General features: G+C 47.6%; 1 protein-coding gene across 2 annotated transcripts in view; it reads left to right on the top strand.

Moving 5' to 3' along the window:
* The window catches only part of ZDHHC14 (zinc finger DHHC-type palmitoyltransferase 14), a 271,525-nt gene extending 251,219 nt beyond the window's left edge, over positions 1–20,306 (top strand). The window contains exons 8-9 of one of the 2 annotated variants that reach the window (XM_068551373.1): positions 3,418–3,520; positions 17,935–20,306. In XM_068551373.1, the coding sequence (XP_068407474.1) occupies positions 3,418–3,520; positions 17,935–18,288 (457 nt within the window). In that variant the 3' untranslated portion in view covers positions 18,289–20,306. Of the gene's footprint in view, positions 1–3,417; positions 3,521–17,889 lie in introns of both variants that reach the window. The other variant, XM_068551372.1, reaches the window with a different exon arrangement.
* Positions 20,307–21,449: the final 1,143 nt, after the last annotated feature.

The raw sequence follows: 21,449 nt of genomic DNA, 5'->3' as shown, positions 1-21,449 counted from the left end.
CCACAATTTAGCTTGTGTTTCCTCCTGGTGTGTGTTTATTTGTGGATAGTGGGGACAGGCCATGAAGCACAGAGTAGAAGAGGCAAAAGAGACCTGAACAAGCATCTTACCGCCGTCTCTGAAATAGACACCTGAATCTAGGAAAGGAATGTAGAAGTCTCGCGTTTTGCCCGAGTCTCTTTTCCCGTTCCCAAGTCTTTGATTTGCATTTGGCGCCATTCTGTGTTGTTTATAGATCAAATCTTGTCATAGCGAAATTATTTCTTCCACAACTGGATTAAATTTGCTGGTTTGGCTAAGTTGGGGCTGTATTCTTTCCAAAATCCAAGTCCCTCTGGATGGAGCATTTCTCAGGGATGGCCCTCCCCTCGGAAGAGCTTGACCACTCGAGGGTTTGTGCAGGAAGATGGGGCGCTGCCCTCTCTCGCTTGCCCACAGTTTCCCAGAGCTGGCCCGGGCAGAAGTGGGCAGGGGGACAGTGTTTGTCTTCGCTGTTCCCTCCTGTCACCTTCCTCGCCCTCTGCTCTCTCTGCCCTGCCTCACCCAACCCCTGTGCGCTACAAGAGCACCAGGGCCTTCCACGGGCATCCCAGACAGGCCTGAAGAATGAGCAGTGTCCCTCGCCTCAGACAGGGACTAAGGACCACGTGTGTGCCCAGCGTCATGTACCTGGGATGCCTCTAAGGCATTCTTAGTGTAACGATGTGCTCCCGAGGGAGGGAGAGGGTGTCTTCAAGATTCCCCATGAGAGCCATGGAGCACGGGGGCAAAGACCCGTGTCCCATTCCCTGCAGTGTCCCCAGAGGTGGCGGGGGAGCAGGGTGGGAACAGCCAGGTTTGGGAGGGGGTCCTCATAACAAGTCTGGCAGGAGGAATGGAAGATTGGAAAGACAGGAAGTCCCAAGGTGTGGTCAGGGTCAGGCCCTACGGGCTGGTGCTGTGGGTCAGCCAGTCGTAAGAAGTCACTTGGCCGCTGTCACTGAGCACGCGCTGTGTGCTGGGGGCCAGGGATGCGCCTGAGAGAACGTCAACAATACAGGTCTGTCCAGGGCAGGTCTGCTCAGGGGGAGGGGCTGGGATGGGGTCGGGGTGCAGGTTCCATGGACACCTGGCAGGGCTTCCCAGAGGAGGGGGGTGTAAGGTGTGAACCATTCTAAAGGATCAGGAGGAACTGGGGAAAAGGAATTGTGGGAGGAGAGAAGGGACAGCATGTGCAAAGGCCCAGAGGTGAGAGGAGAGCCCGGCTTATCAGAGGAGGAACTGGGGGAGTGAGGGGGGTCCCGGGGGGGCAAGGCAAGAGATGAGATGAGCTTAGGAGGGGCTCAAGGGCCATTCTGAGGGCCAGAAGGAGACTTGGGGCAGAGTGTCGCAGTCTTGGGTGCGTGGCTGGTACTTTAAACAGGCTGAACGCACGGGAAGCAGGCCGAGAACAACTTTTTCTATAATCCCTGCTGTCCCCACTCTTTTGATGACCTAGTTCTTTTTCTGCTCCTGGATGAAATCCCCTGCAAGTCCCTTAATTTCTCCTGTCAGTTGGAAAAAAAAAAAAAAAAAAAAGGACTCGGGGCACTTTCATTTCCTCCAGAATAGTGTCATTTCAGTGAATCGGAACTTCAAAGTTCAGTGAAAGTTAACACTTTCCACCCCTTCATCCCTGCCAGGGCTGGGATTTCAACATACCTTTTGGGAGCAAACAATTTGACCCCCGACATGCCCCTTCGAGCCAGCTGCACACCGGCTCTCTCCCAGGGACCGAGCCCGGCCCCGCCCCTGGATCTCATCATTGGCAGGAGCCGGTGACCCCTCTCCCCAAGACATCCTTCTTTGCCCTTTCTCCTTTGCTCTTTGACACCCTTGAAGGCGGCTGCAGACTTGGTCTGAGAACCCCTTTGACCGTCCTGCATGGGGGTGCAACACCTCCCCTTTGGAGGCTGGAGGTTCTTGTAGCCTCTTGTTTTTTCTAAACCTCAGGGGATTGGACTGAAACTGAAGCAGAGTCCCACTTCCAGATCGTGTCATAAGTATTTTTTAATGGCTTGTCAGTCTGTCACTGGAAGACCTGAGGTGGTAGCTGTGACGATAACCCGTTATCTTCTGAAAGCCAAGCTGACACGCGGAACAGCCTTCAGCCGCCCGGGCCCCGCCCCCAGGAGGGGGAGCGTGCGGGCACGTGGAAGTGCTCGGGGGGTCCCTCAGAGGCCCAGCCCCACCCCACGGGAGGCCAGGGCGGGAGCCCCATTTAGTGGCCGAACCTCCTGTTGCCCCTTGCAGTTCTGTCCTTAGACCCGAGGTCAACACGGAGTCTTCACTCAGGGAGGAAAATAGGCAACCCTTTTGACGGCAAAGTAAGCTTCACCCTCACCTCCTACCTGGGCAACAGTGCCATAGAGTAAACACAGAAACATTGTTCGGGAAACTTGTCGGTGGGAGACCGAGGACCCGTTTTTAATCGCTCCGTCAGGAGCGTTTGCTCAGCGCCCGCTGGGCGGCAGCTGTGGAGATAACGATGATTAAGAAGACCCCGTTTTTGCCCCCGTGGCACTTACGCTCCATGACAGGCGCACATGGAAACAGGTGGAGCCCGCATGATGTGGTACGGTGCCCACGGTGCTCCGAGGGCGGGACAGAGGGGCCAGATCCTCCGGAACAGGTGCCATGGGGGAGACGAGATGAAGCCTGGCCTCGGGAGCCTGCGGGCTGCTCGACAGAGAAGACACTCGTATAGATCACTGTGACACCAGGCCAACAGTGGCGTGTGCCCTCAGGAGGATCACAGGCAGGGCTAAGAGAAGCCAGATGAGGGAAGGAAGCAGATATAGGGCCAAGGGCAGGGGCTGGAGGCCGAGAAGAATGGACAGCAGACGGGAAGGGAAAGTGACTTCGGGCACTGAAAAGCCAGAGCCTGAACAGAAATAGAGACGACAAAGCAGAGAACGCACAGCGGGTACGTGGCTTCTGTTCCCGGGCAGAGCACTGGCACATAGTAGGTGCTCAGACACGCTTGTTGGAGGAATGAAGCTGTGAACGCCGTGTGTGATAAGATGTGGATTTGAGGCCGGAGAGGAAGGTTGGGGACAGGCTGTGTGAGGCCTGAAGGCCGAGCAAGGGGGTCTGGGCTCCGATGGCAGGTGATGGAGGCTGTGCAGGCAGGCGGGGTGACGTGATCAGGACGGGGCGGGGGCGCGGGGCCTGCAGCAGGTGGCAGGGAGGCAACAGATGCTCCAGGCGTTTCTAAGGGCAGAAGTGGTAGACTCTGGAGCCTGACCACACATGAAGGCGAGCAGAGGTGTATTCTGAAGTGCCTTGGGGGCCCGTCACAGAAAACGGACCCCCAGATGGAAATTAAGAGAGTGTTGTCGGCGTTTTTGGCTTTTTATTCGCTCTCTGACCCCTGCATTGTTCTGTTTTCTCTTGCAGCCTAATTGACAGAAGAGGATACATCCAGCCTGACACCCCGCGGCCAGCCGCGCCCTCCAACGGGATGGCCACGTACGGGGCCACGCAGTCACAGAGCGATACGGTAGGACCAGCAGTGCCCCACAGAGGCTTCTCTCTCACATCTGTGTTCACTGACCTGTAACAGTCAGTCACCTAGAAAGCTTCCCGGGACACCCCTGGGCTGGCAGGCTCAGAGAGGGCAAGGAAGCGTTAAATTAAGGCGATATCCACCGAAGGCTTATGCCCCCCGCCCAACACGTGGTCAGTTTGTTCGGGGTTGTGTCAGGGAACTACACAACATCTCTTCCAGAAACAGCTTGAGGCAGCTTGCTCTGGAAAGCCCCCCACGCAGAACCGGGCTGCTGTCTGGGGTGAGCTAGAGCCGCCCCAAGCAGGGCTGGCTGTCTGGAGAGTCCCCGAGTCCCATGCTGTCCCTTTGCCTCAGTCTGCACCCCCTCCCTCACCCCCTCTTTGAATGTGCAGTGGACTCAGCTGCCAGGTCTCCCCACTTTCAGCCAAAACCTTAGATCAGCCATGCACACCTTAGTGCAAATAATCAGACAAGCTGTTCATTCATTGACAGCAAAAACTGACTGGTGCCTCTCCAAAGAGGTCCCTGGGTCATGCTTCTATGGAGGTGTGGGACGGATGCTTTGTTTTCACTCTGCCCCTGGGAGATGGGGCAGGGACGGAGTCTTTCCATGGGCACCTGAGCTCACAGTCTGGCTGGCCCTGACCATCAGTGCCTTAAAATTTTTCAGTGGTCTGCAAAACAACGGCCTCTTTTTATCAGGAACAAATTCCCCTAAAGAAGCATTTCTGAAAGGGACCCAGTCTTGTGGCCCACTGTTTGCTCTCTATAGACCTGAATCACCCACAACAGAGTCCATGACAAACAGGCCAGGACAGCAGAGTGGGTTCAGAAAAGAGGCTTTGACAGTCCAGTACTTGGAGATGGAGCTGATGTGGAAATCTGGGAGCGGGGAGCCAGGGGTGCCTCCTGCCTTTCAGCTTGGTGACAAGATGACCATACAAATCACCAACAGGAAATACGAAAGGAGGTGCCAGTTAGGAGGAAACTGATTTCAATATGTAGAAATGGGGTACGCTTGGCTGCCTGGGGATAGGGGGAGGTGCCCTGCAGGTTGCTATATAGAAAGCTCGGGGAAGGTTTGCTTCCCCATACTTAGGAAGGAATGACATGGTTGGTAGAAATTCACTTTGAAATACTGGAGATGTGAATCAATTTTATTAGTTATCCTAGAAGTACCAGTCAATCTAGCATTTTAAAAAAAACTATAAGATGTGCTCCTGTTTGTCATCTGAGATATTAGTCTGATTTCATCTCACATGCTGGAAAATTATTTTTTGAAATCAGCATTTATTATCTTTTGCTAACTTTCTCTCCACCCATGCCTGCCAATTCTGCCCCCATCAGGTCAAGTTTCTTTTTTTTTTTTTTTTTTTAATAGGTGTGGCTCTTTTATTTATTTATTTATTTTTGGCTGCGTTGGGTCTTTGTTGCTGCGCGCGGGCTTTTCTCTAGTTGCGGTGAGCGGGGTCTACTCTTTGTTGCAGTGTGCGGGCTTCTCGTTGCGGTGGCCTCCCTTGTTGCAGAGCACGGGCTCTAGGCACATGGGCTTCAGTAGTTGTGGCACATGGGCTCAGTAGTTGTGGCTCACGGGATCTAGAGCGCAGGCTCAGCAGCTGTGGCACACGGGCTTAGTTGCTCCGCGGCATGTGGGATCTTCCCGGACCAGGGCTTGAACCCGTGTCTCCTGCACTGGCAGGCGGATTCTCAACCACTGCGCTACCAGGGAAGCCCCAGGTCAAGTTTCTTTATCTAATTGGATACTACTAGTGAGGATAATAGAACAGGATAATTATGAAAGACAATGGAAGGAAAAGCTTTGCAAATGGACAGATTTAAGTACAACTGAACACAGCAGGGAAAGGCAGAGGGCGTGGGATGTGGGATCAGAGAGCCTGGGCTTGCAGTGACTGACTCGGGGCTGGGTGACCTTGGCAAGTCACTTAATCCCGAGAGTCTTAAGTTCCTAAACTGTAAAATGAAGAAGGGGATAATGATGTTCACTTCCCTCCCATGACCACTTTATAACAAAGGGCCTGGCACATAGTAGGTGCTGGTTAAACATTCAATTGAATGTATTTGAAAGTTCCCCTCACAGGGGCTTGCTCAAGGGAAGTTCTGAACAAATATTAGTTTGTTCCTGTCTTCCTTTCCTCATTCCTTTCTTCCTCCAATTTTGTCACATCTGCAAAAGGCTCCACCTTGAATGTGGAACTAGGAACTAGAGGGAAGGAGTTCCCTTTGGTGCAGTGACATGGCAACATGACTTCATGAAGTGATGGCCTTGGTAGGATCAAATTAACCCTTGGGCGAAGAGACAGGACATGGTCATTTTACCCACTAGACACCACAGGCAAAGCACCTGTGTGCTTTTCTGGGAACTATGAAAAATCTTAAGTCCTGAAAAAAAATTACAAGCTCTGAAACATGAAAAGAAAACAGCAAAATCAAAATTAATAAATGTTTAATGTCTATGAGACCCATGAATATGTCAACTTCATTAATTGTTAAATTTAGCTTTCATTAAAATTTCATTACATCTTAGAAATGATTTGTAGGTTGGGTTTTTCTCACTTCCTAAGAATTCCCCAGCACACGTGTGATTACAGACAAATCATTACCAGTTATAAAGTAGTGAGCTGCTTGTAGACAGATAAATTTAAAAGTTAACTGCCTGGGGCCCCCTGGGCTTCCCGTCTTGCCATGCTGCCTGTGTTAGGGGAAACCCAGGTTTCCACCGGGCTTAAGGCTGGGGGAAATCTTTTTTGGTCCCAAGGCGCCTACCCACTGCTGGGAGTGCCCCCAGTATGTCAGAACACGTTCAGGAGAGGCAGGATCTGAAAGCTCTTTGGGGAACTAGGCTGAGATATGTTCTTCACGGCCCCGCAGGCCAGAACTGGGACCGGAAGGTGGGCCTGGGAGGCAGATCGTGCTCAATCCAAGAGGGAGATGCCCAACACCCAGAGCTCATGGCAGACGGGAGCCCCTGCCGCAGACGTGTTCAGGCTGGGGGAGGTGGCGCCCCCAGCAACGTGGCGACAGGGGAGTCAGCACCGGCGGGAGGGCTGGACATTGACCCTCAGGGTTCCTTCCAGCTCAGAGCCTGTCGTCCAGGCCACCGGCCTTGTCAGCAGGGCGGCATCACTGTGCCAGGTGATGGTCCATTCTGCTGTGCGTTTATGGCCGTTCAGGCACCTAGAGCATGAGCCTTTTTATTGTTTCCCTTGTTCTTTATGGCTTCGGTGGTATAAGTACCATATTTAACAGGAGTGCGGGGGGAGGAGACAGTCCTGCACGGGCAGGGCTGGCACTAAGCAGACCGTGAAGCCGGACGTGTCTCCGCCCCCAGCCCCTCTCTCCAGTTCATTCATGCTCCCATTGCATAGTGTTTACCAGATCCCACAGCTTACCAGCACGGAGCATACCACATGCCCTTCCAAGGCTGTTACATGGATAACTCACGCTGACCCTGTGAGGATGCTACTAACTTTATCCCCATTTTACAGATTAATAAAACAGGCACAGAGAACGTCAGTAAATTTGGCCAATTCCAACTTCACACTTTGACCCCAACAGTCCCTGCTGTCAACCCTACACTTTGCTGCGCTGTGGCCGTGAATACTGACTGTGTGTAGGGTGACTCCCTCCCATATGCTTTCAGTCGCCACAACCCGTTATCCTCACCCTCTCTCTCCTATCAAAATCTGCTCTTTGCAAAAGATCTGTTATCAATCATCTATACGTTAAAGGGAATTTAAGCCGAATTTCAGGATATATGAATTTTAATTGTGAATGAAAGTTTTTACCCTCTATTAAAAACATTTCAGGCAATAATAATAATAATAATAACTGAACGTTTAATGCTGTTTGTTCAGCACTATATCCCCATTGTCTAGGCTAGTTCCTATGGTAGTTGGTCTCGGTAAGTGTTGGTTAAATGAGAGAGGGAAGGAGAGAAAGAGAGAGAAATTGACTATGTGCCAGGCACTGGGCTAAGTGCTTTGCATACACTGTCATCTCATTTCATCCTCACAGAACCACCTGATGTGGGTATTCTAATTGCCCCTTTGAGGAGACTGAGATTCAGGGATGCTAAGTTTGTGACATAGCTAACCAGTGGCTGAGCTGAGATTTCGTCCTTAGCAGTCTGACTCTAAGGAAAGTGCTCTTCTTGACCATATACCAAAAGTTTCCCAGGTGGGAAGGTCTTATGGAGCCGAGTGGCATGAAGCCTCCTCCCAGGGCTGGGAAACCACATCCCCCAGGGCTTCCCTGCAGAATGATGATTAATCTGCCGTGGTCAGTCACAAAACCAGCTGTGGAACTGAATGTAACCACTCCATAATCTAACCTACAACTGGACCAAGCAAATATCTATGAAACTTCAGCTTCTGTTACAAATGACAGTGTTAACCAAGGACACATTAACTCTTCTTTTTGTCTCTTCACTTGCTTCCGCTAAGCCCAAACCATTCTGCAGCACTTTAGTCTGTGTTACAGGTTTGTCCAGGTGGAAACATCAGTACCAAGTAAACTATTGACCTAGTCCAAGGGTGAGCTCCACTGTTAAACTGTTCGGAGTTCACTCAGGTTCTTGGATCTGCAAGTTATCATGTTTCATCAAATTGGGACATTTTGGCTATTATGTCTTCAATTTTTGGGGGGCGGGGGGCCTCATCTCATTTTCTCTCCTCCTGGGACTCCAATTACTCATATGTTAAACCATTTGATATTGCCCCAGAGGATAAGTCCCTGAGGCTCTGTGCATTTTTCTTCAAACTTTCTTTCTCAGCTCTTCAAATTGGATAATTTCTTTTTTTTTTTTTTAACATCTTTATTGGAGTATAATTGCATTACAATGTTGTGTTAGTTTCTGCTGTATAACAAAGTAAATCAGCTATATGCTTACGTATGTCCCCATATCTCCTCCCTCCTGCGTCTCCCTCCCACCCTCCCTATCCCAGCCCTCTAGGTGGTCACAAAGCACCGAGCTGATCTCCCTGTGCTATGCAGCTGCTTCCCACTAGCTATCTATTTTACATTTGGTAGTGTATATATGTCCATGCCACTCTCTCATTTCGTCCCAGCTTACCCTTCCCCCTCCCCATGTCCTCAAGTCCATTCTCTACGTCTGTGTCTTTATTCCTTCCTGCCCCTAGGTTCATCAGAACCTTTTTTTTTATTTAGATTCCATATATATGTGTTAGCCTATAGTATTTGTTTTCCTCTTTCTGACTTACTTCACTCTGTATAACAGACTCTAGGTCCAGAAATTGGATAATTTCTTCTGATCTGTCTTCATGTTCACTGATTCTTTCTTCTGCCCTCTCCAATCTACTGTTAAATGAATCCACTGAATTTTTCACTTTGGTTTTTATACTTTTTAGTTCTAGAATTTTCATTTGGTTCATTTAATTTCTCTGCTGAGTTTCATTTCTCTACTGAGATTCCCTATCTATTTACTCATTGAAGCCATATTTTTCTATAATATTTGAACATTATTATATTGCTTAAAGTCTTTATCTGCTAAGCATATTTGGGCTGTCTTGGGTTTGGTGTCTTTTCACCACTTTTTTTCTTAACTCTAGATTACATTTTTCTATTTATTTGTATGTATATTGATATTTTATTGAATATATTTTGGATAATATATTTGTAGAGACTAGATTTTGTTATCTTCTGAAGTGTTGATCCTTGTTTTAGCAGGCAGTTCAATTAGTGGCTAATCATCTTGAACTTGTGTAGGCTTGTATTATATTTTGTTAGTACAGATTTATGGAAAGTCCAAGATGTTTCTCAGGCCCCTCTAATTTGAAGGAGCTCAACCTCCAAATTCCGTCTCCCTCAAAGATCTTGTCAGGGTTTGATTTAGCCATTGTTAGGGCCGGTCTAGGGTCTTAGTTTAGGGCATGATTCTTACTCCTAAGGTATAGCCTTCCTAATGTGCTAGCTGGATGCCAGGCATGTTAACAAGGTGTTGGGGGTGTTAATGAGATCAATGTCCCCCAGCACTACTTTTCTCAACTTCTAGTATCCCTATGCCTCTCTCAGCCCCGTTACAGCTGTTGTCTCATAAGCCTGGGGGTGGGGGGTGGTGAAGGGGGAAGGGACTCTCCCTGCACATACACAGCGCAGCTACAGACTTGTGTGGGAAACCCCTACTAGCATTTCTGGCCCCCTTCTCTGCACAGCCTCCTCTTCTGCATCGCCCTGCCATACAGATCCAGCCACTTAAGCTTCCTTACCCTCTGATCTCTGCTTTCTCTACTCAGAAGAACTTCTGTGCTCTGTTCAGCCTATACCATGGTTGGGAAATTCTTCCCAAGGAAAGGGCTGGTTGACTGTGGGGCTCACCTGTGAGTTTCCCTCCTCTCGGGGATTGCAACCTTGCATTGTCTGTTGTGCACTATTGCAAACTGTTTGCTTCACATATTTTGGCCAGTTTTATGTACTTCCTTGTACACAGAGGCAATACTAGTCCAGTATAGGTTATCCACCATTCCTGGGAATAGAAGCCTTATCTCTGTGATTAAAGGACATTTTGCAGCCAACATTGCCATATTCCCCCATTTTTGCTACCCACTCTACTAACGGTAAATACTGATTTAGCCATGGAACATGATTCCTCTGACCTAAAAGTGTTTCTAGTGCTCACCTCAAAGGAGGAGCATTTGGAGACTTTATATTTAGCACCAGACTTGGCATGTTCATTTGCAGAGAAAGGAAAGACTGGAGGGAAAGAGATTCTAGGTATCTTGGGCCAAATTTTTGCCTATTATTTTATTATTAAAGTCTAGATCAGAAATGCATTTCCTGAATGATAGGAAAAGTGCTCCTAGGGAAATTGCACTATTTTAGAAATAAAGGCAAAGGCTTTAGCCTTAGATAAACATACTGATAATTGCAGGACAGAAAAATTATGTAAATATTGATAGATAGCTGGCATCAAAGTACCCATAGAGGTCTTACTATCTGAAAAATGGGAAAATTCACTGTTAACTTACCATCTCACATAATTGGGGGCTGGGGATGGTTATTTAGTACCTAAGTGATCTTCCCTCTACTACAGATTCCCAAGAAAGAAAACGTTAGAGAAGTAATGAAGTGACATCTGAAGTATTTAAATAGTGCATGTGACCCCAGTATAGCCCTTGTCATCTGAACATTTATGAAATTCTGAGGATCCACACTGGAATTTTGTGCACATAACCCTTGTGCCAACTGAAGATCATGTTTTAGTTATTCCTATTTTCCTCATTATTGGCTTTTATCATTACCTTATACTGAAGGTGTTTTCATGACAATGTGTCTATGCACAGTCATGACATTCAGGTATGGTCCACTTTTTAGTGTGCATATCTCATTTGATTGTCAAATAATTTAAGTTCTGTATGCCATCAGGATCATAGTTTGTTTAAAGCTGGCACTTGTGATCCTTTAGGATCACGTGCTAAACACAAAGATAGTCTAACCCTAACCCTAACATAGTACATAATTGTTGGATTTTTTTTTTATCATTTGCTATATTTACTTAACCTCATTTTAAATCCTCTTAATCCAATATCAAAACAAGATTAAACCTAGCAGTTGCATGATTTATTAAACTAGTTTCACAGAAGGACTCTCCATGCATAGTCTGAAAAATCAAATATAATAGAAAAAATAACTTGAGCAAACTTAAATGATAATATTTTAAAAAAGAATAAAAAGGAAGCACTCCTCCTAACCTATATTTTAGATGGATTTTAGAAATTTATAGTGTTCTTATTAAAGTAAATGAGCATTCATAAGACCCCAGAACACAGCTTCACAGCCAAGCAGAAATAACCGATGCCCAATGCTAATACTTTTGACAGAATTGGAGCAAAAGAAGTAAATAATTTTATTTATTCTTAATTTGTATATAAGACCATCTAGAAAACTCCTAGCTTTGGTTTTGGCAGCATTTAATCTGTACACTAGGATTATTTCAGACAAGAAGTCAGCTAGAGTAAAATAAAATGTATTCCAACATGAGCAATTTTATTTGAAAATCTGCAGAAACAAAAATAACTTATCTCTATGGTATTTTTTTTTAAATTATTTATTTATTTATTGGCTGTGTTGGGTCTTCGTCTCTGTGTGAGGGCTTTCTCCAGTTGCGGCAAGTGGGGGCCACTCTTCATCGCGGTGCGCGGGCCTCTCACTATCGCGGCCTCTCTTGTTGCGGAGCACAGGCTCCAGACGCGCAGGCTCAGTAATTGTGGCTCACGGGCCCAGTTGCTCCGCGGCATGTGGGATCTTCCCAGACCAGGGCTCGAACCCGCGTCCCCTGCATTGGCAGGCGGACTCTCAACCACTGCGCCACCAGGGAAGCCCCTGTCTATGGTATTTTTAAACTGTAACATTAAGTGATAATGTGTGTGACATCCAAACATCTGAAACCATAAACTTCTTTGCAAGTTAAATGTCAGCGCTTCATTTGGGCAGTAAATCAGCCAGCTGTCAGTGACTTACTGCAACCACAGCAAATGCTCCAGCACTCCAGACAGTATTAGTTTTATGCTGCCGACAGAAGGGTCTGTCCATAGACATTCTTAAAAGCAGTCAGGTTTCTATTCTGTTAGTAGTCAGCACTTGGATGACTTTTGGCCTAAAAAATGGCAATTTCATATGGTTCAATCTAATATTTGATAAATATGAACCTTTAAAGTGTCGTTTTGGAATGAAAACAGTGAGTTTCTCAATTTCCTCTTCATAGTGACGGATTGTCACTGTCCAATCTCCGGCTGCTTGGTTGCTTCTCTTTAAGATTATATAACTGGTTAGATACATTGAAATATACCTCATGGCTTCTGGGTGTTAGTGCTGGAATATAAGCCCTGTTCCAAGTCGTGAGAGAAAAAAAGTGAGCAGTGATGTCTCCCTCTACTGGTTGAAGATATGAGTCCTCGAATGAACAGCCAGGAAAGCGTGTTGGTGGCATAAAAAGGTCAAAGAGAAAAGAGAGGGGGGGGAAGAAAAGGAGGAGAAGAAGAAAGAGAGAAGAGGGAAAAAGGATAAGAGGGAAGGAAATCAATGAAGGAAAAGATGGAGAGGGAAAGAGGAGAAGAGAATTAGTGAGGCCAGAGAGAAAAAATTAAGTAGAAAAATCAAGAAGAAATGGGCGAATAAGGATTAGAAGCAAAGGTAGAAAGGTAGAGAGGTGTAAGGACATTTTTTCATGGGTTATCTTCACAGTAACCCTGAAAATATTGGCTATTTTGTCCCTTGAAGTTCTCATACGGGAATTGCAACCATGATGGTTTATCAGCCCATCCTCCTTGGAATTTTGGCCGTGTGCAAAATGAGGAAGAGGCTGGACTTTGTTTTTTTAAATCAGATATCCCCTAGTCATTGAGTTTCTTCTAAGGAGATGTCCAAAACGTGCAAAGTTAATATCATGAGAATTATAAATTCCACTGGGTAGAGTGGAATTAATTGCCATTTCCTTGATTGGAACCCATTTTAGTGTCCTGTTATGAACCAATAGGAAAATTACAAGACAGTATCCTGTGGAAGAAAGCCTGGTCCCTGGGCACCCCAAATGGGAATGGTCTTCTAAATAGAAATCAGTTTAAATTGTGGCAAACTATTTTCAAAGCTATGGGTTACAGCAGGATTTAGACACTTAGGTTCATGGTGGTCCCAGCAATCTGCTCACTGATACAATCTCGCCACAAGGTAAACTGGAGGAGGGGACAGAGTAGGTTCATTATTAATATGAAAGCAGTCCCTATAACAATGGAAGTATCCACAACTATACTCAGACAGTCATCTTTTAAAATATTTAAACAAATCCCTGTAGAACAGGTGCTTAAAGTCAGATAATATAAGTCACTGTTCAAAATAGTCATTTTGAGAAGATTTATGACATTTCGATTTTTTAAAAAATTAAATGGCTTAGGCTAAATGTTTTCTTTCACATATTTAAGTCCTTAAGCTTTACTCCTGGGAAACCGGAGCGCGTTTTCAACAGAGTCCTGGCCATGAGGCTGAGGACGGATTTGCTACAGTTTTAACGTGTTGTGGGTTTGGCCGCAGGAAAGCACCAATAGGTGTGGACCCAGGTTTGGAGGGGCCTGAGTCATGCAATTCGGAGCCCTTTTTAAGAAAAAGAGGGACTTCCCTGGTGGCGCAGTGGTTAAGAATCCGCCTGCCAATGCAGGGGACACGGGTTCGAGCCCTGGTCCGGGAAGATCCTACATGCCGTGGAACAGCTAAGCCCGTGTGCCACAACTACTGAGCCTGCACTCTAGAGCCCGCAAGCCACAACTACTGAGCCCGTGTGCCACAACTACTGAAGCCCACGTGCCTAGAGCCCGTGCTCCACAACAAGAGAAGCCACCACAACGAGAAGCCCGTGTACTGCAATGAAGAGTAGCCACCGCTCACTGCAACTAGAGAAAGCCGGTGCGCAGCAATGAAGACCCAACTCAGCCAAAAATAAATAAATTTATATAAAAAAGAAAAGAAAAAGAAAATAATATGCAAGACAAAACAACAAGCAAGGCCTTAGAAAGCAAGCAAACAAAAGGCCCTGAACTTAAGCTCATAGCTTCAGAGTAAACCCACCTCCAGGTGCTACCTAGCAAGGGCTCACTGCCCAATGTGCATAGAAGCCAAGACTATGGCACCGGCTTTTGAAGAAAGAAAGAGCTTTATTGGAAGGTTGACTCTCATGGAGACAGGAGGCAGGACTCAAATCTGTCTCCTCCATCCAGGTCTCAGGCGAACTTTAAGGGGTTAGGGGAATTTCAAACTTGGAAGCTGATTGGCTAGTCTTGAGTCAGTCCATACAAGCTACTCGTGCTGCTGGAAGCCAGGTTTTCCTTATTGAAGGACTTCTCACTTCCAAAAGGGCTCCAGTGGCAATACTTTGAGTTCCATAAACTTCTCTGAGTTCCATAAAGCGAAAAATTCCTGGTTCCGGGTTCATCCTGAAGACATGGGGTCCCGTCTTGCACGTGTGCAGTGCTGTCTCCGTAAATAACTTGTTTGATTAATCAACAACCTATTTCAGGAGGCAAAACCAGTTTATGCTGTGCTGTTTCACAGGTGTCTCGTTTAAGTCAGCACAGGGAAGCTTTAGTGCAAAATCTCAGAGGGCCCCTCAAACTCCACGTCAGCCTCCCGGTGAACGTGAGCTCTAAGGAACTTAACAGAGGACTGTTGGCAGCCCTTTTGCCCCAGGGTTTTCTGCTGGGTGCCCGTGAGCTCTGCTGCAGGGCACGGCTGGAGAGGCGTGACCAGGGAAGGGGAAAGGACACTTGACCGGAGAGACAGAGGGAGAAAGAGCTAAAGAGAGTGGGGAGCCCGCCTCTCCCCCGTATGCTTGTGCCACCTGACCTTGGGAATCTCCTCCAGCTCTGACCTCTAATATACTGAGTTGACCAAAAAGTTCATTCGGGGTTTTCCGTAAGATGTTACAGAAAAACCCGAATGAACTTTTTGGCCAGCCCCAATATTTTCCTGTGAGTCTGGAAGAGCCAGCCGGTCAGAATTACTTGGGCTGATCCCTAAAATAGAATTTGCCAATCAGTTTTCAATTTAAGAAAAAAAAAAAAGGCTTTCTTCTGGTCAACAGAGACCAGCAAATCTAGTTTGCAATTTCATCTTTCCCAGAGCTGGGCGTGTTGTGTGGACCGAGGTATTAGGATGAGTGAGGGCTCCAGAAGGAAAAGTTGAGACCAAGATTCCGTCATCCAGGAAGGGGCCTGGCTTGAGAGCAGGAGCTCTCTGGCTGGGGCTGCATCTCAACCCTGGGGTCAGGGGCAGGGGGCGGCGGCTCAGAGGCTGCACTGAGCTACAGAAAATGGAGGCAACGCCAGGGCAGTAAATGGTGATTTTCATAAAATGTTCTTTGCAAAGCACAGTATATCCAAAGCCCTGGGAGACCTTCCAGAAGATGAATGTTTAACCAGGAAGGTTGCTCTTCTCCGCCTCTGCTCTGTCAAGACTGAGCCAATGTGCTGAACAGAACTGACAGCATTGGAGAGCGTGAGCGGCCCCGAGGTGTCTGCAGCTCCGACAGCTGTGCTGCTCAGCGGCCCCCAGCAGCAAGGGTCCCTGCCCCGAGCCGAAATTCCCCGCAAGAGCAGAGAAGGCTACGCAGTTGCCCACTGGATAAGTACTGGTGTGGCAAAAGATTTGGGTGACGATTGGGAACATGCAGACACTAAATGACTGTCAATGCCTAACAATCAGCCCCTTTCAAGCACTTTTTAATGGCATTTTTGTCTCATCCAAGTAGCCCTCCACCCACTCCCCAGCCCTTTCCCACCCTTCTCCTAGCTTCTCCGCGTCTTGAAGTTCCCTTGGCTGGAATGAAGCCATGATAGAAAAGGCAGGATTTGCTTTCCCTTTTTAAAGCTCCATCATGAGCTTTACTCTTGTCTGAAACCAAGGTCTTTGAACTTCTAAAACCCGCAAATTCCTTAGAGACGGTGTCTCTTCCACCTCCTCGTGGAGCATTGGGGGCGGGCTGGGGGATGGCCCACCACTCATGATTTTAGAAAGAAACCCATGTGGCTAGGAAGGACACACACACTGAAGCAAAAGAAGTAAAAGAAGTGTGACTTCGGGAAAACTCTCTTTTCCCCTGAAGGCTGCGTTGCATGGTTTGGTTTGCTTCTGTGCCTGGAGGTGGGTGAGTGATGGAAGTTCTAGGTGTGCGTCTGGGCAGGAAGATGGCAAAGTCCCTCCATCACAAAGCTATGAGTATGTGGTTCAATGGTAACTCTAGAGTTCGGAAAAAAGAGAGTGGGGATAATAGACAAGTCACATTTATTAAGCACCTACTAGCTGTCAAGTGTGCGGTGGTGAAAAGGGGTTTGTAGTCAGACAATCCCAGTCCCAAATCCCAGATCCATCCCCTACTTTTATCTGTAAGGTCTTGAGCAAGGCACCCACCCATAGGAGATGCATCTGCAAAGAGGGGAAACGTGTTTGTTCTAAGAACTTCTTCAGAAACAGTGGAGCGCCTCGCTTATTGCTCAGACATAGTCAGGATAATCTCCCCTAATAGCCACACCTGCTCCTGAAACTCGCTAACAAGTCACCACACAGACTCAAGTTCAAGATCTCCGAGTCACAAGAAGTCTCTTCTAGCTATTCTGAAACTTGCCCACAGCTCAAGGGAAGGGTTTCAAAGGTATCAGAGAAGGGTTTCAAAGGTGTCAGAGCTGGGGTATCAAATTCCCCCAGCTAGAAATGTGTTTCCACTATTTCCTTTGCCCAGCGGGTAAAGTGAAACAAAGGACACGAGATTAAGATTTAAGAACACTTCGAAGAAAAGGAAATATTTTGTAAAATGTTGGCATTCTCTTTCACAGATTAAAAAACCACAGCTCAATTAATGGTTCTTGAAGCTGCTGAAAACTTAGCAGCGAGGAATTCTAAGGCTTTTACGAATAGTCTGATCAGGCCCTCAGGGTCTTCTGTTGACCGTGTATTTTTCTTCTTGTGTGTGTGTGGCACAATACATATAAAATGTACCATTTTAACCATTTTTAACTGTACAGTTCAATGGCGTTAAGCACATTCACATTGTCATCCAACCCTCACTACTATTCATCTCCAGAACTCTTTTCTTCTTGCAAAGTGAAACTCCAGACATTAAAGGGTAACTCCCCAACCCCTCCCCCTAGACCCTGGCAGCCACCGTTCTACTTTCTGTCTTTGAGTTTGACTCCCCTAGGTAACGCATATAAATGGAATCATATAGTATTTTTCCTTTGTATCTGGCTTATTTCACTGAGCATGATGTCTTCGAGGTTCGTCCATGCCACAGCACGTGTCAGAATATCCTTCCTTTTTACAGCTGAATAATACTCCATGCCTGTACAGACCACATCTTGTTTATCCGTTCATCTGTCGATGGACGCTTGCTTCCACCTTTTGGCTGTTGCGAATAACGCTGCTGGGAAATGGGTGGACAGGCCCCTGTATTTTTAAAACAATGTGGTGAGAGTGGTTTTCAGCATAGAAGTAGCATTGGCCGCAGGCCACTGCAGGTGGCAAGGCCCGTGCCTCTGTCCAGGGGATTGTTTTTAAATTAGGTCCTGTCTGCGAACAGGGGCCGGAGCATCAAGCCTGCGGCTGCGTGGTACTCCCAGGGCACCTGTGGGTGACTGTTAGTTTGAGCAGCTATTCAGGAGCCAGGTGTCTCCAAACGGAACTGGGCTACTGTGCACACTCTCTGCCCTGCCTGACCCAGGTGTCACTAACGGGTTTCTCTCTCTCTTGTATCCCGCCCCTCCCTGCCCCCTGTGCCCCCTTCCCTCCCCACCCCTTGCCAACTCCTCTCGCCTCCTCTTTGCTGGCTCCCTCCCGTTCTCCAGTGCGACCAAGACCAGTGCATTCAGAGCACCAAATTCGTTTTGCAGGCCGCGGCCACGCCCCTGCTGCAGAGCGAGCCCAGCCTCGCCAGCGACGAGCTGCACCTGCCCGGGAAGCCGGGCCTGGGCACGCCCTGCGCCAGCCTGACGCTGGGGCAGCCCACGCCGCCCTCCTCCATGCCCAACCTCGCCGCCGAGGCCGCGCTCACAGACATACTGCCCCTGAAAGAGGAGCACGTGGGCCACCAGTTCCTGACCCCGGAGGAAGCGCCCTCGCCGCCCGAGATGCTGGCGGGCAGCCCGCTGGCGCACAGCCGCACCATGCACGTCCTGGGCCTCGCCAGCCAGGACTCCCTGCACGAGGATTCGGTGCGCGGCCTGGTGAAGCTCAGCTCCGTGTGACCGCTGGGCCCCGGCCCGGCGGCTGCGGACAGCAGGAGCGACGGACGGGCAGCCCCACCGCGACTTCCCGCGACCCAGTGCCGGGGTGGCCACGACGACTCCAGGTCCTGAGGCAGGAAGAGCCCTGGGAGAGAAATCGCATCCCCCTCTGATGGCAGAGGCGGGCAGGACCCAAAGGCTGGCAGCTTGGTTCCATTTGAATTTTCTGCCCCACCCTGACCATTTTGATAACGGTGAAAACAGAGACGTAGCTGTTTTCAGGTGTTTGGAATATGGAGGGTGGGCGTGGGGAGGGAGGAGCCTCCGGGGGCCCCCAGTCGGAGTCTGGGCGGAGAGGAGCTGCCTGGGGGTGCCTCTTGCTGTTCTGGGACAGGTGCACGGAAGGTTTATGACGCTTGTGGCCGGACTGAAATTGCACTTCAGTGTTATGCTACTAATATTTGAAACAGACATGCCATTCCATTTCTTAATTTAAAAAAAACCTAAAGGGAAACAATGACCAGATGTGGACTTGCATGGCACGCTGCAGTCTGTTCACGGTGGTGATGGTATTGAAAGGGAACTGCTGCTTTCTTCTTCTTCTTCTTCTTCTTTTTTTTTTTTTAATTTTGTGAATTCTCAAGTGCTGTTTTATGGGAAGACAGTGCAACAAACCAAGACTAACGGACCATGCCATCCCTCGCCAGCTTCTTCAGCTTAATTCTACATGGGTAGGTGGCGCCTGGGCTGCGGAGGGCTGCCAGGGTTTTATCCCATCAAGCATCAGTTAACCTTCTGTTTAGTAGTTAGCCGAGGTGTTGTGTTGTACCACACCTGCCACAGTCTTCACCTCCTTGTGTGACCAAACTCCTGTGGACAGCCAATAAAAGGACGTCCTCTGTTATTTTGGATCTGTGTACAGTTATCCTTAACAGCTGAAATGACAACACCATCACCCAGATGGCCCGAGGAGAGTTCAGTTTTATTGAAGTATCCCTAGGGAGGAATGGTCCCAAAACAGTCAAAACATCAAATCTTTGAATTGTGGGGGAACGATGGGATGATTTCTTAGGTAAAAGAGGAGCTTTCCATCAGTTTTTTTTTTTCTTTAGTTACCTCTTTTCGACACGGTCTTAGCGGAATTTGCTCCCCCTTTACAGATTGGCCCATGGCAGCGAATCTACGGCGGGTTGTAGGGAGAGGGCTCAGGGAGAAGCTGGGCTCTGGAGCGTCTGCTCTGCTCTGCGTTGTGTTTGAGTGTTGCCAAAGCTCAAGGGTAACTTGAGATCCCGGTAAAGGTATCAGAAAAGAGGAGGAGAAACCAGCTTATTTTAGGCAGAGATCCCGTAGATTGTCATTCTTACCTAGACAGTAATCAGAATGGAATTAAGAAAATTACCGCTTCATGCATGTTCATGTATCATCTAGAAGGGAACTCACTGGCTCTTACTTAGGGAGTAAGTCACTTTGGAGGCAACTGCTGGAACTCAGCCAGCTTCTGTCCTTCTTTCCAGATGATAAACCCAACAGCGAAACTGACTCATGTTTAAAATCATGCTCTGTTCCTCACAGCCATATGAAAGGCAGGATACACTGATCGGTGATACCAGAAGCCCTGGATGATTTGCATTTAAGGAAAAAGGCTGTTTCTCATGGGAAAGAGTTGCCATTTTATGTAAAGGAAATAGAAAAGCACAATTTCAAGTCTTATTTGGAATAAGGCCAATTCTTCGTAGGTAAAACAAATAATTTGTGCTGGAAATAACTGCAGAAGTCTTGCATCATGGTATCTTTGAATCATCCTTATGTTTCATTCTGTATATGTGAATAGAAAATGGGAAACATAAATTATGTGCAGCCATTTTTGATTTTCTGGACCTCCTAAGTACTTGTACCCACTTGGAACTTATACTAAAGGGGACAGAGCTCCTTACACGACCACACACATGCAGGCTCACGATCATCAACTCGTAGGGATTCTCCTTGCAGGCAGTGCCTGTGAGCAAAAAGTGACAGCCCCACAATGTGCCTTCCACAACTTCCCAAATTCTCTCTGCTCTTTGCCTCCTTCCATCTGCTCCCCAGGGACCCAAGGAGAGAAATGGGCCTGGTGAGAAGAGAAAGGTGGCTCAGGTCTCACTGCTACCTATGTGGCCACATCCATTCCCGGCTTCTTCACCTGGAGGACAAAGACAGTGGCCTTTCCATCTCTAACACTCTCTAATTCAATGACTGCAATTTCCCATGACCAGCCCTTTTCCCACCTCATTGTGAAAAAAATCCAAGAAGCAAGGCTCCTCACTCATTTGTCTTTACATAATGAATATTTTCTTAATATTTATTGTCAATCCTCCATCCCATCTTCAACTCCATCCCCTGTACACACTTGATGTCATTTATCAAAGAGGGGATTAGGGATATTGGTGACACCAATCAAACCTATTCAGGGTCCAAGAGGAAGATTAATTTGAATGGGCCAATTTGCTAAGACAATTAACCTCTTAAAACCCCAAACCAGAGAGATACCCACAGCCCTTTCCTCTGTGGCTTGAAAAAGAAAGGAGAGTCTACAGGTTGAACAATCGTGCTCCCAGGAGCTTCCTTCTTCCCAATGGATGGAGTGTTGATCTTAGGAGACTGACTTGCCCAGTGATGGGTCTGCATTTCCCATTAACTGCTTATATATAAATATATTTAATATTGAGTGGTTCCATCTAGTTGTGGCTGAATAACCTTGATCTTTCTAAATCCTGTCAGTGTGTTACGGATTGATTGCATGCTAGCTATAAAAAAAAATAGGATATTTTATCATGCTATTAAAGCTTGGACCATTATCAAACACACTCACATACACACTCATTTTGTTGTTTAAAAATTCATCTGCTTCCAACCTCCTGGGAGTGCTCGGGCACTTCAGGCTTCCCAGGCACTTGAAGGCTGAATTTAGCCTGAATGCCCTGGTCCCTAGGAAGGCTGTGGGATGGAGGATCAGGGCAGCCGAGAGCCTGCATCTGAAAGGGCGTGATGCAATGTCACTCTGTGCTTCGGGAGACTCGGCCCAGCATTTGTGCTGTGCCCACTTGAAAAATGCTCATTCCAGCGTTCAGATTTAATTATTGCAGCCCGTGAGAATGATGGGACATTTTCACCCTGTGCCAGCAAAATGCCCAATACCTGTTCTG

The sequence above is a fragment of the Eschrichtius robustus genome, chromosome 9 (genome assembly GCF_028021215.1).
Source record: "Eschrichtius robustus isolate mEscRob2 chromosome 9, mEscRob2.pri, whole genome shotgun sequence".
Lineage (NCBI taxonomy): Eukaryota > Metazoa > Chordata > Mammalia > Artiodactyla > Eschrichtiidae > Eschrichtius > Eschrichtius robustus.
This window is presented reverse-complemented; position numbering and strand designations above follow the sequence as displayed.